The 13,002-nt window shown below is 37.2% G+C and overlaps 1 protein-coding gene across 3 annotated transcripts; it reads right to left on the bottom strand.

Annotated features, from left to right (window-relative positions):
• Positions 1-309: 309 nt before the first annotated feature.
• On the bottom strand, positions 310-12,320 carry LOC125223138 (xanthine dehydrogenase 1-like). Of its 3 annotated transcripts, XM_089062737.1 has the most exons (14): positions 11,998-12,306; positions 11,509-11,608; positions 10,854-10,962; positions 8,501-10,006; positions 7,409-7,651; positions 6,474-6,788; positions 5,706-5,945; positions 5,084-5,368; positions 4,702-4,923; positions 4,432-4,593; positions 3,719-3,853; positions 2,451-2,687; positions 1,277-1,450; positions 310-755 (listed from the first exon to the last, which is right to left on the bottom strand). In XM_089062737.1, exons 1-14 carry the CDS (start codon positions 12,137-12,139, stop codon positions 513-515), a joined length of 4,113 nt encoding a protein of 1,370 aa, XP_088918863.1. In that variant the 5' UTR covers positions 12,140-12,306; the 3' UTR covers positions 310-512. The 3 variants fall into 3 exon arrangements, with proteins under 3 accessions (XP_088918863.1, XP_088918864.1, XP_088918865.1); XM_089062738.1 differs by lacking the exon at positions 11,998-12,306 and having other exon boundaries at positions 11,513-11,608; XM_089062739.1 differs by lacking the exons at positions 310-755; positions 1,277-1,450 and having other exon boundaries at positions 2,637-2,769; positions 11,998-12,320.
• Positions 12,321-13,002: the final 682 nt, after the last annotated feature.

The following is a 13,002-nucleotide window of genomic DNA, read 5'->3' as shown; positions in this document are numbered from 1 at the left end:
AATGAAAACCAAATTAACTACATTCAGATTTACTATCTTGCTCGTGTTCAATTCTTTATCCATCCACAAAAATTAGCTTTAGTAATGGACGGCAGCTTTTCAAAATTGACAAGATAAAATAAATAATGAAAGCTTTTCAAAATTGACAAGATAAAATAAATAATGATTGAAGTATTATTAGTTGAAAATTAAATTTAACTCGGAAAAATTTACCATAGTGAACTTACAAAAATACACCCACTTCAATTTTTTCATGGCCGGAGAAGTGCAAAACTATTGTTATAATACTAACAAATTAGAGCCATGAAAGAAATGAACGTGAAGATCCATTTGCAAACAAATATGGAAGTTGAAGAAGCTGTTTATGGATGTGTCTCTTGTAATACAATGTACATGTTCAGGGCTTTTCCCTGGGACCATATGAACTACCATTGCATTGGGAATTCAATCTATACTAGAAGACATGATTGGTACACAAATTTGATTTCCTTCTCCTTTTCCGAGTAATGATACTAAACACTGAGCTTCGGATGGAAATCTGAGTTGATGAATGGCGCTGTGAACTCGTCCACGCAAGCCATCCGTATGCGTTCAGGAGTTGCCGGATTATCCAGAGGAAACCAGCCACTAAGACCAGCATCTGCCCTCGCAGCTATGATAGCATCCTTGATTGCGAAGAATACAGCCGAGGCCAGAAAGAAGGGAGGCTCTCCCACAGCTTTGGATGAGTGGATTGCCTTTGGATTAGGGGCACCCTGACAAACATGGGTCCACAATGTTAACAACAAAATATTATACATGTGTTATGAATCCATAAAGCAAACAACACAATATATGGTTTATGCAACGAAATGAGAAGGTACAGAAGTATCTGAGTATCTCCAACAAACAGATTATTAACTGTCATCTAAACCAATTAAAATATGTGTAGAATACCCCACCCACCATTTCCCCAGACTGGCTTAACCATATGAGAATGAAGGGGAAAAAAGCTTATACTGCATACGAGAATTTTTGGCAAGCAAAAAGTCGCATTACTAATCTGATTACAGCTTGTTTAACATAGTTATGGGTTAGTAGTATATATTGCTCTTCTGTATCTGTCTACATCTCTAGATTCTAACTCTTTTTTAGCCTCCTTGGGTATTATTGCTGTTTCATCCCTTCTATTACCTTGACGACAGTTTCTCAAATATTGCAGATGATAATTTATTAACACTTTCGGCCAGCAGTAACTAATACCCAAGGAAGCTGAAAAAGGAGTTAGCATGTTTACCTTAAGGAGGGAGATACTGAATTTCAATGGGACGTCATCCATGGATGGAATCTTGTAGCTTCCAGGACCACAAGTGTACAGACATCCTGCTGGTAACCACTTATGAGCAGCATCACCCCATTTTAGCTCTTCCAAAGCCACCCATCCAAGGCCTTGTATAAATGCCCCTTCAATCTGTTGTCAAGGTCCAAATGAATTCTATAAATGAGAAAAAGCTGATTTTTTATTGGAAAGCAGGCAATAATGAGAATAGAGGAAATAGATAGTATAGTTGTAGGCAATGATGACTGAATTATTCCACAGATTATCATTCCAGAATCCACAGCATTAGAGTTTAAATTAACAGTCTCCAAATTTCAATAGTATTAACTCAGTTTAAATCATAAGAGATCAGCCAAATCACTGTTGAGCGTCCAGTCCCAGTTGGAAAAACACGCCCAAGGCTAGTATTATCTGTGCAACACTAAATGATTGGAAGAAAGGTAGAGAGATATTCAATGGAAGACCTTGAAATTACTGAGCTTATCAAGGTTAATAAATGCTGATCTCCAAGGACTAACTATCCCCCTATGAGTCTAGCTCTGCCCTGGAAGAGTAGGTGACTTAGTATATGCTCGTCATAAAAGCATCCCACTCTAGGTAACAGATTCACTCATTTCAGCATAAGAAATATTTGCTTTATTTCTTCAAGGATAGAGCTAAACATGAATGTTGTTCCTTTCGGAACTTCCTACAAGTGTACAACCACAAGTTGGATGATGTCCCAGACAGGTGTTGTACTCTGAAATACTTTTGGAAAGCTTCTCCGCGACTGTCACAAGGATTCATTTTTTTCTTTTTATGGGTCAAACTGGTAAGTTTCTGATATGTTTTATCTGGCGTCCAAGTCATATGGTTTCAAGGTGCATCACATCGGCTCCTGTTGCCGACAAGTCCATTTCCAAGTCAGTTTGAGACGGTTTAATTTAATTTTGTTTTTAGGGCATCATGTTCCAGACCAGAATGTTTTAGAGAAAAAGATGAATTGATGCATTGATTGCATAACAAACACAAAGGAAAAAATTATCAAATTAAATGAGTGCCACAAATTACACAAATAACAGAACCATTGATGAGTGATATAGAAACTCAATATGTCAGTGATGAACTTCATACAAAGAAGCAGAGATCATACCTGTCCAACATCAATAGCTGGATTCAGCGGAAGTCCAAGATCCAAAATCACATCTGCCTGTCTTGTATGGAAGTCTCCAGTTAATGTGTCAATTTCAACCTCAGCAAGTGCTGCCCCATAAGTGAAGTACCTGAATGGATTACCTTTACCAGCTCCCCAATCAAAGCCAATATCAGGGGTTTTATAAAATCCATGAGCAGAAAGGTCTATCCGCTCCATGTAGCATGCACTTACGAGCTGATAATGAAAGTAAACACTTGATGTTATTGACAAAAACTAATTAATTCGTCATCATAAATAAAATCCTGCATGACGAGTCCTGCAAAATGTGTATTTCAGAATAAGAATATACATAGCATATAGAGACGACGGGCATATATCCAGCTACTAACAAGGAATAAGAAGATGAAACAAGAGGACATTCAAAGCTTAAAATGCAGAACTTTGTGTCTTCACTAGCCCTATATTCAGTTTGCACCAGTCTCCAGTTTGTCAAGCTTAGCCCATCAATAGTTCTTCCAATCATCACAGTTAGATGCCAACAGCATCAGCATATATTAGAAATAGCTTTTTGTAGATTTATAAAATATTGATTGGGATATCATGCCGAAGTAAGACACAACACAGGGTTGCTAGGTTATGTGTCGAAGCTGAGTGCATAGCTGTGGCTCACACAGTTACTAAGATGATTGGGGTAAACAATCTGCTTAAGGAATGGGGGTTCGCTTGCAATGAACCTTTGCATCTGTGAAGTGTTTATTTAGTTATTTGGATATGATTTCACTCTAACATCAAAGACTGATAAAGTGCACCAAACATATATCCTTCAGTTCACATCATGTCCAATATCCTTTTCCTGAGTTTAGAACCTATTCTTTCTGGTTTCTTCACTTCATCGAATTTATCGAAGATGCTGGAGTTCCACTGAAGATATTTTATTATATTATAGGCTGAATGAGATCAATTTGGGCTATTATGGAATCCTATAAACTAAAGGTTTTTATTAATCATACAGAAGAGAAACTTTTCATTGAATGAATCTTCATGATCATTTTTACGTTTAATTTTGCAATTCCAATCAATGTTTCAACATGCCAGCATACACCATTAGAATGACAATTTTCTGTCAATAACAACACATCAGTTTACTTGATTTCTCCTTTTCAGCAACAGAAAAGAAAAACAGATCTCATAAATTTTAGTAATCTGCAAGGCAGCGGTGGAAATTGCAGTAGTGAAACTCATTATAAAAACTGCAAAACTATTACCTCGGCAAATGAAACAAAATTGTGTTTTGATGATATAGGTTCCATGCGTGCTTTTATTTGCTCACATGCATCTAAAACTGCAGCACCATATATATCAGAACTTGCAGAAGCAGCCGTTGGTGATGCATTTGGAACCTATTCAGGCAAGTATACAAGAAATTTTTTTTGAGTCTCACACAAAAAATGGTGAATCACGTACTTAAATGCAGGACATGTCAAAATTAGTATAAAAATAGTACTCCCTCCGTCCCTAAAAAATAGACTAGTTTTACCTTTTTGTGCCGTCCCCCAAAATTAGTCAGTCCAAGTATGGGAAGTTTTTCAACAAATAATAATCCTACACATCATTTATAATGTGGACCCAAAAATCCACTAATACCCATTCCACTACCTTTTTCATCTCTCTCTTACTTTTTCTCGCCTCTCTCTTACTTTACCAATTGCACATTAAAACCCGTGCCATTTACAAATTTGTTAATTTTTTGGGGACTGAGGGAGTAGTATTTATTTAGACACAGGGACATTTTTGTTAAACAATCAAACATTGGGAGAAAAAGAGATATATACCCCCAAAAAACCAATACTAATAAGTTACAAATTAGGCACCTGACGTCACTCAAATGTGCAACTTGCAGGTAGCAATTTTGGCAACATTGGTCATAACCACATCTTTAGAATGATCAAGAAGCAACAGAATGTGCAAAATCATTCACCTTATCTGTACTTGTCTCTGATATAAATACAGAACTCAGCGGAATGTCGAAAGAAGACGCAGCCACCTGTGCCACTTTTGTATGCAAACCTTGTCCCATCTCAACGCCCCCATGTGTGACTAGCACAGTTCCATCAGTGTAAACATGGACAAGCGCACCTGCCTAGGACCCACAATCATAGTACCATACAAACGAATCAAATTCACCACCGGAAGTTGAATAGGTTGAAGACACAAAAGCCTTACCAATGAGTATACAACAAAAGACTACCTGATTCATAAATTTTGCAGTAAAAGATATGCCAAATTTTGTAGGGATAATAGCTACTCCACGCTTCTTCCATCTATTATCAGTATTGAACAGCTTGGCTTCTTGTTGGACAGTAAGAAAGTCAGAGGATGTCTTGAGTTGATTCCAGAGACGCTCCAGGGTGCAGTTTTCAATTTTTTGACCATAATGCAACACCGAACCATCTCTCTGAAAATTCACCTCCTGCAAAACAGCAAAGAGAATAGATATATGAATATATAAATAAAAATATATATGTATATATCATAACCTATTACTGCATCAAACCACTAACCAGAAACATACAAGCATAAGAAAATAATAAACAATGACACTGGACACTGCTTCGAGATAAAACATTTACCCTGATCTCTTCCGGAGTTTTTTTCAGTTCCATTGATATCCTTTGAATCCAATTTTCAGCAATCAGCATACCTTGTGGACCACCGAATCCTCGGAAAGCAGTGTTACTAGGAAAATTTGTGAAGCAGACCTTTCCTTTGACCCTAACATTAGGAATCTCATAAACATTGTCAGAATGGAACATGGCACGTTCAAGCACCGCAAGTGAGAGATCAAGTGAGTTTCCTCCGTTGTTGAAGATCTCAAGATCCAAAGCAAGTATCTTTCCATCTTTCGTAAAACCAACCTACAAAATGTATTTCCACAGAGTAAGTTAACCAAAAAATAACTAAACTAAATGAAGAATCATCAGTAAAAACATGTTCTCATTAGTAAGAGAGGCATATTAAAGAGGTTGTACCATAACACTCTAGATCTTCCTACACACAGAAAGACAAGCACTCCCCCCCCCCCCCCTCCGAGGCAGAAAAACAAAACCAAAATAAAAGCAGCTTAAGATGTTGAGGACTTCACCAAGTGCATATTGTCAATTTACATGAAGCAATCAAGATGCAAATTCTACATAATGATATCAGGAATGCGGAAACTGTTAATTCTTAACCATTCACAGAAATAAGGTATACCTTATACTTCCCAAGAAAGCTATGGCGTTGTCCTGTTATCATCATGTCAATATCCCTATCCAGTGTAAGCTTTACTGGACGATTTAGTAAATAAGATGGAGTGGCAGCCACGGCAGCAAGGAAAGCAGACCTTGTTTCTTTCCCTCCAAATCCACCACCAACTCTTTTAATCTTGCATACCACTTTTGACATCGGAAGACCAAGTACACGGGCAACATACTGTTGATGCTTCTTAGGGGCCTGGTGGAAATTCAAAACTTTAGAATGGACTTAGAAGGTCAATTTTTTCCACATTCATTTTGTAAAACAGACAAAAAAAACAAGGAAAAGTGCAATGGAAGTAGAGGCATGGCAAAAGAAGAATACAAAAATACTAAGTATAGAGTGCATCGGTCTGAACATGATGTGTAAACAATCATGCCAAGATTGTAAATTCACATGAAATCACTGCCGATTGAGGTGATAGTACCAAATTAATAAATTGAAATAGGGTGATCGGGAAGGGGCCAAAATAAGGTAAGCCACTTGTTCTAAGAATGTGGAATTCATTTTGCAATGATCTCCAAACACTAATGATTGATAATAGAACTTTGGAAGCATTTTATGGGTGAGTATTCTCTCAAATGAGTATGTATGTCTCCTGCCACAATTAAAGCTTGCGCATGGCAAGAAGACTCAAGGAAAACTCCATCAAAGGCCACGTGCGAAACATGCATCAGCCGTCAAACTCAGGTTAGTGAACTTACTTGAGTAGATGAGATAACTTACTTGAGTAGATGAGATCATATGAACTTCATTTCCACCATCAACAGTCCAAACTAAAGTGCTATTTGGCTCCAAGTAGAAATGTTCCTGACCACCAACCTGAACCTCTCCTTCTATTACTTTATCACACTGTTTTGATGAGAAACAGTGGTCTACATCACCTTTCCGAAGGAACCTTTCAGTTTCAGGGTGGAAACTGTTAGCTGCAATGGCTTCTTCAATAGATAAGATTGCTGGTAGTTCTTCATATTGAATTTGGACTTTCCGAGCAGCGAGCTTTGCATTTTCGTGTGTATCTGCCACAACCACCCCAATTACCTGAAAGGTAATGATTCAGCAACCCTAAGACTTTGATGATTGCAAATGAGGGGACAGCAAATTGAAAGTAAAAACAGTAGTTGGCCTCTTTTTTCTGCAAAGATTTTATTTCAGTGACAACATTCTCTTATGCTAGACCATGTATCTGGGATACTAAAGTAATTCCATCTTATAGATTTAGCATCTAACATTTTTGTTTAGCAAGAATCTAGTTTACTGTCTTAAACCTTCTAATATGATATTGCTTCATGACATTCTGGATAACATGTAGTACTACTACTATATGGAGTTCATTGGTCCAGCCCTTCTATGAAATTGCTATCTCCAACACCAATGAATAAGCTAGTATATTGTAATTACATCGTCGCAATCATTAGTACATACTATCGTGGAGGTCATGTATAGTTAGGTTCCCTTGTTTATCTAATTATTTCAGGATTAGATTGTAACCTAGTTCTCTGCTCTCCCTGGAGGCATTTGGTTTTGAGTTTTAAGGTATGATTGATAAATAATTCAACTTAATCAAATGTTTGGTTAGACCACTTACTGACACAGCTCAGCCACATACCCAAACTGATGAAGAAAATGTTTCCCAGCCATAGAAGAAATTGGATATTTACCTGACCCACACACGTGACTACTTCTGAAGCAAAAAGTTCTTCGTCCACGACAACTGGTCCAACCATATTGATCCCTGGCACATGTTTTGCAAAAAAAATTCCTGCGAACCCCGGAGAAGATTTTGCCACACTATTGTCAATCGCAAGTATACGTGCATGAGGCTTCTTGCTCAATATCAATGCAGCATGTAAGCCATTAGGAGGCATAGGAACATCATCTGTATACTCTGCCTCTCCTGTAACCTGCCATCAGATAACACTTGGTTTGACTTCAGCAGAAAAAAGGGGCTGGCCAGAGGAATCAGAATGTCAATTTATTTTCAAGTACCACAGGTGGCTTTATTTGTCTTTTTAACCTTTTTTGTGAATAATTAACAAAAAAAAAATATTTATTATTGATTTGAAGTATAGAGAGTGGACAAAATATACATCCTGATACATCACAAAGTAAAACAGATAGTCATATAGCTAGAGTCGGTCTCTGTACCAGCTCCTGATAGTGAATGCCTGAAATCATTATGTTTTGGACCCATAAAGCTACTCACTCCAAATGCTAACCACTCCAAAACAATGAAAATAAATGGTAGATAAAATAATGGATGTCATAAACACAGAACATGAGTCCTCAGGAAAATGATAATGTTCATAATCGTCTTGGTGCCGTTTGTGTTGAGAGTGAGGACCGATATAGAAAAGGACACCTATCAACCATTTCTATTATTTTAGATAAAGACTCTTCTAGCATGAGTTATGAGAAAGTTGCAGCATCTGAGTGCTTCCACATCACCATCCCACCTCTCTCTTGGATGCTGATGCAAAATCCACATCACCATCCATCTCTCCCACACTGTTTTGATGAGAAATAGTGGTCCACATCACCATCCCATCTCTCTATTAGATGCTGATGCAAAATCCAGTTATTGAAGTACTGAAAACTACATAAATGCATCTTAGAGCACATGTGCTGAATATATGTATAAATATATATATGATAAACATTTACCCCAAACAAACAATTGAAAACAAGCTGCAGGCGGCACACTTCTTGAATATAAAAACACTACGTAACAGTCAAAATTATGCAATAGAAACCTGCAGCCTTGAAGAAAGATGTACTTCAGGAGCACCAACAGCAGTCCCACGCCTTACGATTTCATAATCTTGTCTTCCTATAGTAGAAGGATAGTGAAAATATTTTATTGTGGAAAGATAAGATGCTGGTACTGCTTCGTTGAACCCTTGAAATCCATCCATCTGGTGAGACACCCACAAGAAATACTTGAAGAAAAAACTCAGGATTAAAGATCTCCGAAACTCCACCATCCCCCCTGGAGCCTCATCCTTCAGGATAATGTCCTTCTCCAGTACTTCTAAAGAACCATGATACAACTCCTTGTTCCAATGCTTCCCTAGCAGAAACTTCTTGGTTTCAATTGCAGAAATAGAATAAGGAGCAACACCCCCATAAACAATTGATGCATCAGAAACTATCCATTTCTGGTCTTTCTTTTCAAGACAGGCGCGCATTCCCGCATTCACAATAGCTATGTCATCATCTCGCCTATGAGCTTGCTTAAATGCTTTCACAAATTCAAATCGAGAGTTCCAAGGGAGAAAAACAAAAAGAAGGATCTCATTACTTGCCAGATCAACTTTACGATAATCCAGGAAAAAATATTCTGCTGCACATATCCTTATGTTTCCTTTACAATCAGAAATGTGAAACTTCGCTCCAGCAGCCATCCATAGAGGGTTGAGGTCTGATATAGGACTTGCTGTACAGATATTTCCACCAACAGATGCAACATTCCTTATTTGTGTCCCAGCAAACCATTTTAACTGTTCAAGGATGGCTCTGCAAGATGAAGTTTGAAAAGGAGCACGCTGGTCTATGACTAATTTTAGTACTTTGACTAGTTCTGAAAGTTTAACGGCTGCACCAATCTCCAACCCCTCATCTTTTATATTCAATATATTAAGTTCAGGCACGTGAGCAACATGGACAAGAACTGGATAGTGGAAATTTTTAAGCCTTGTTTCAACTCCCACCTCGGTGTTACCAACAACTAATTTTGCATTGGGGTATCTTGTTTTTATATCAAATACATGCTGAAGGCTTAGTGGACGATGCCACTTAAGGCCATTAGACCCAGTCAAATATAAAGCAGTTGATTTCCTCATTAGAAGCTCCGGGGGGAAAATAAGTTCTTTACTAGTGTATGCAGCTCCATCAGTATCACTGTAAGAGATTGGCTTTAGAATGTCACGTCTACAGCTACTTATTGTGGTAGTTACTTCAGCATCCTTAATATTCTGCCCACATGAACATGGTTTACCTGTTGATGGGCAAACAAACTCACTGCTCGAAAGGCCTGAGGATTGAATTGTGTACAAGGCATCATCTGTTCTCGCAAATACACGGAAAGCATCAATTATCGGCCTATAACCCGTGCATCGACATAAATTTCCAGCAAGATTTTCTTTGATGTTCTCTTCTGTGGGTGGGTTTTTAGAAGACCTTAGTAGGGCATACATGGACATAACAAAACCAGGGGTGCAAAAACCACATTGTGAACCATGTGAATTTGCTAATGATTCCTGCACCAGGAACAAGTGTATCAAAATAGATGTCTACAAAGTATGTCATCGAGCAAATCCATCACGGGTATGAAATTAGATAACCTTGTCCTTGGTACAAAATTCATATGAGCTAGTACTTGAGAAAATAGCAAATATCATGAATTTACATGATGTCGCACAGGGCTAACTCCCAGCATCATCAACAAGCAAAGAAATCAGGAAGCAAATGTGTGTCTACATTTAGAAGAAATCCTTAAGTCTTAAAGGCTCCTTAAAGGTATTGCTTCCCTAAGAAGTATGTGAGAGTGACCAAATCTATCTTTTGAATGCAAGGTCAATCAAAGTACTTTGTGAACAGTAGAACTAAATTCCATAGATTGTAATGTTGGCGAAAACTTGGAACAAAGATCTACTGGTAAGTGTTTTTCTATCTCAGCATGTCCGAGTTTAAACCTCGAGCAACTGTGATAACATTACCAGAAAGTCTAAAATGGATGTTTGCCCACTTTCTGCACAATAACAGTGGCTAAGAAAATGGAAGAAGAGAAAAGCTACAAAATGTTGCCACTCTTTTATTCAACTACTCCATATTTATTGTTCTCCTTAATTTTTATGTATGATCAACTCACAGATATAAGGAGTCTATTCATTGACATGGAGAAGTAAGTCTAGTATTCAAAATTTAAGGTCATTGTACAAAGAGATAGAAACAAAAATGAAAGACAGAAAGCAGATTTACATCCAAGTTAAGATAACTACTAACCGCGTTATAAAATTGAAGGCAATACAAAAAACTTGCAATATCAGCAATGTTAGTTGAGCATCATTCAGAATATAACTATCATTGATGAAATAAGGATTCTACCTGTATTGGATGTAACCCATATCTGCAACTACCAATACCCTCAACTGTAATTACATGCATTCCTTCGACAGAATACAAAGGAGCCAAGCATGCGTTAATAGCAAGATGCCTGAAATATGTCAAGAAATGAAAATTAAGAGTAATTCCTGCTCCTTTTATCATTAATTACCCAAAAATAACAAAAATATTGGCATGTAGGAGAAGTGCAACATCACCAGAGAGAACATGTTCAGATGAAGTTTAAAAGCTAAGAAACTGTTATGTAGTACTATAACATAATTACATTAAAATATACAGAGTACTGTGCAAATGAAAGTCTGAACAGATCCAAGTAGAGAAAGACCACATGGCTCTGATGCAACAAGAAATTTGAGCCTGAACCTCACAGTAGAGGTGAAGCATAAACAATACGATAATTACATGACACCATTATCGTGTTAGTCACAACAATGATCAGTTCATCCAACAACATTTTATATCTGGATATTCATAAAAATTGGAGTCTTACATGTCTTGTTATTATTATTGTAAGAAACCTTATAAATGTATTGAAGATTTACTCATGTCTTGTTATTATCATTGTAAGAAAGCTTTAAAAAATGCATTGAAGATTAACTCAAATGCGCGCTCACTAACACCAGAAAGAGAGACTCACACACATTTCTTCAAGTTTTGGTCAAGATAGGAAACCATCACCGTGCATGCTCCACAACCTCCTTCACCACAACCAAGTTTTGTACCAGTGAGGCCTGTATCTGCATTGCAGATGAAAACAAAAGACACGCTCAAACACACATTTATCTTCCCATAAGCATCAAATGTAAGAGTTGTAAAGGGAGTAGCTTTTGAGACACATTCTATCATAAAATACAAGTCCTCTCCCCTCGCCTCCTTTAGCTTCATACTCTTCTTTTCCTTCCCAAACCTGTTCTTCTTTGTTAAGTTTTATTGAGTATTCTGAGTAACCCATCACACATGTTTCTATTCTCTAAGCTAAGCAATCGGAGCATGAACTGAACACATGCTTTCCCCTATTACTGACAAGCGAAATCAGTTTCGATTCACTTGCATCAAAATTATCGTATACAACAAACAGTAAGAGCTGGAAATTAAAATGAAGAAAGTAGCAGAAGAGTTGTGTTACCTCGGAGATATTCGAGAAGGGTGAAGTGAGCCAAGCCATCGGGCAAAACTCGACGGACTCCATTAACGTAGAGAATCGGTTGATTTGATTCGGATTCTGCGTCTACTCTCTCCAATTCGTTCTCTGTAAGCAAAGACCCCATCTTTCGCTCTCTGCTCCTTCCCGATCTTGCTCTACCCTCTTAAATGTATGGGATAATCAATTGACGAGTCGGTGCTTGCAGTGGAAAGGCGGTAGGAGATGACAGTAGAAAGCTTGCTTACGTTTCTTGTGAAATGATTATTTTGGAACAATCCAATTAGACTGTAATCATGCATTATTAGGAGTACTTGATCATCATTTTCATATCTCTTTAGTCAAAAGTTAGCAAGTAGGCCTGCCATATTTGTTAAAGAAATTTTCAATCTAAAAGCCAATCTTACTGTCTTTAAATTCGAACTCAATCCGCACTAGTGATATGATCCTTTTTTTATTGACACGGTACCATAACAATACAGATCATAATACAACAACCAAACGATAACGACAAAAATATATATATATATATATATATCATATTTAAACGATTAAAACCTTATAAAAAATAAAATAAATATAATTAACTCAAGCAATTGTTACAAAATCGATAATTGGCCGTCTTGACTGTGAAATCCACGATGGGAAGAACGGTGGCCTTATTCAACGGCACATGGTGCATCGATGATTGGTGGTCGTGGTGGACGGGCAACAGTCGAAGATTGGAAGGAAATAAAACAACTCTAATTCTAAATTTAATAAAATGTTAAAAAAATAAAAATAAAACTATATTGCTTAGTTCTTAATGGTTATATGAATCCAATTTAAAATCATCTTGTCCTCATCGAATTGACCTGATAAGATTCGTTGAGGCTTAATACTAACCATGTGTTCAATGTCATGTCAAAAACTGCAAACCCGTTCAAATAATAATAATTTCATACTATGGAAAACCTTGGTTGAAAGACAAATTTATAAAACCGAAATAAA

Source organism: Salvia hispanica, chromosome 1, assembly GCF_029641045.1.
Source record: "Salvia hispanica isolate PSC_SH4W2 chromosome 1, Shi_PSC_v1, whole genome shotgun sequence".
NCBI classification, from domain to species: domain Eukaryota; kingdom Viridiplantae; phylum Streptophyta; class Magnoliopsida; order Lamiales; family Lamiaceae; genus Salvia; species Salvia hispanica.
The sequence above is the reverse complement of the archived record's forward strand: the minus strand, read 5'-3'. Positions and strand labels throughout refer to the sequence as shown.

Coding starts and splice junctions, on each gene's coding strand:
- LOC125223138 (XM_089062737.1), bottom strand. CDS start 12,139: ATGGGGTCTTTGCTTACAGAGAACGAATTGGAGAGAGTAGACGCAGAA. Junction 5,946..6,473: donor ATATGATCTCATCTACTCAA/GTAAGTTATCTC, acceptor AATTTCCACCAG/GCCCCTAAGAAGCATCAACA. Junction 5,369..5,705: donor GCTTTCTTGGGAAGTATAAG/GTATACCTTATT, acceptor TACATTTTGTAG/GTTGGTTTTACGAAAGATGG.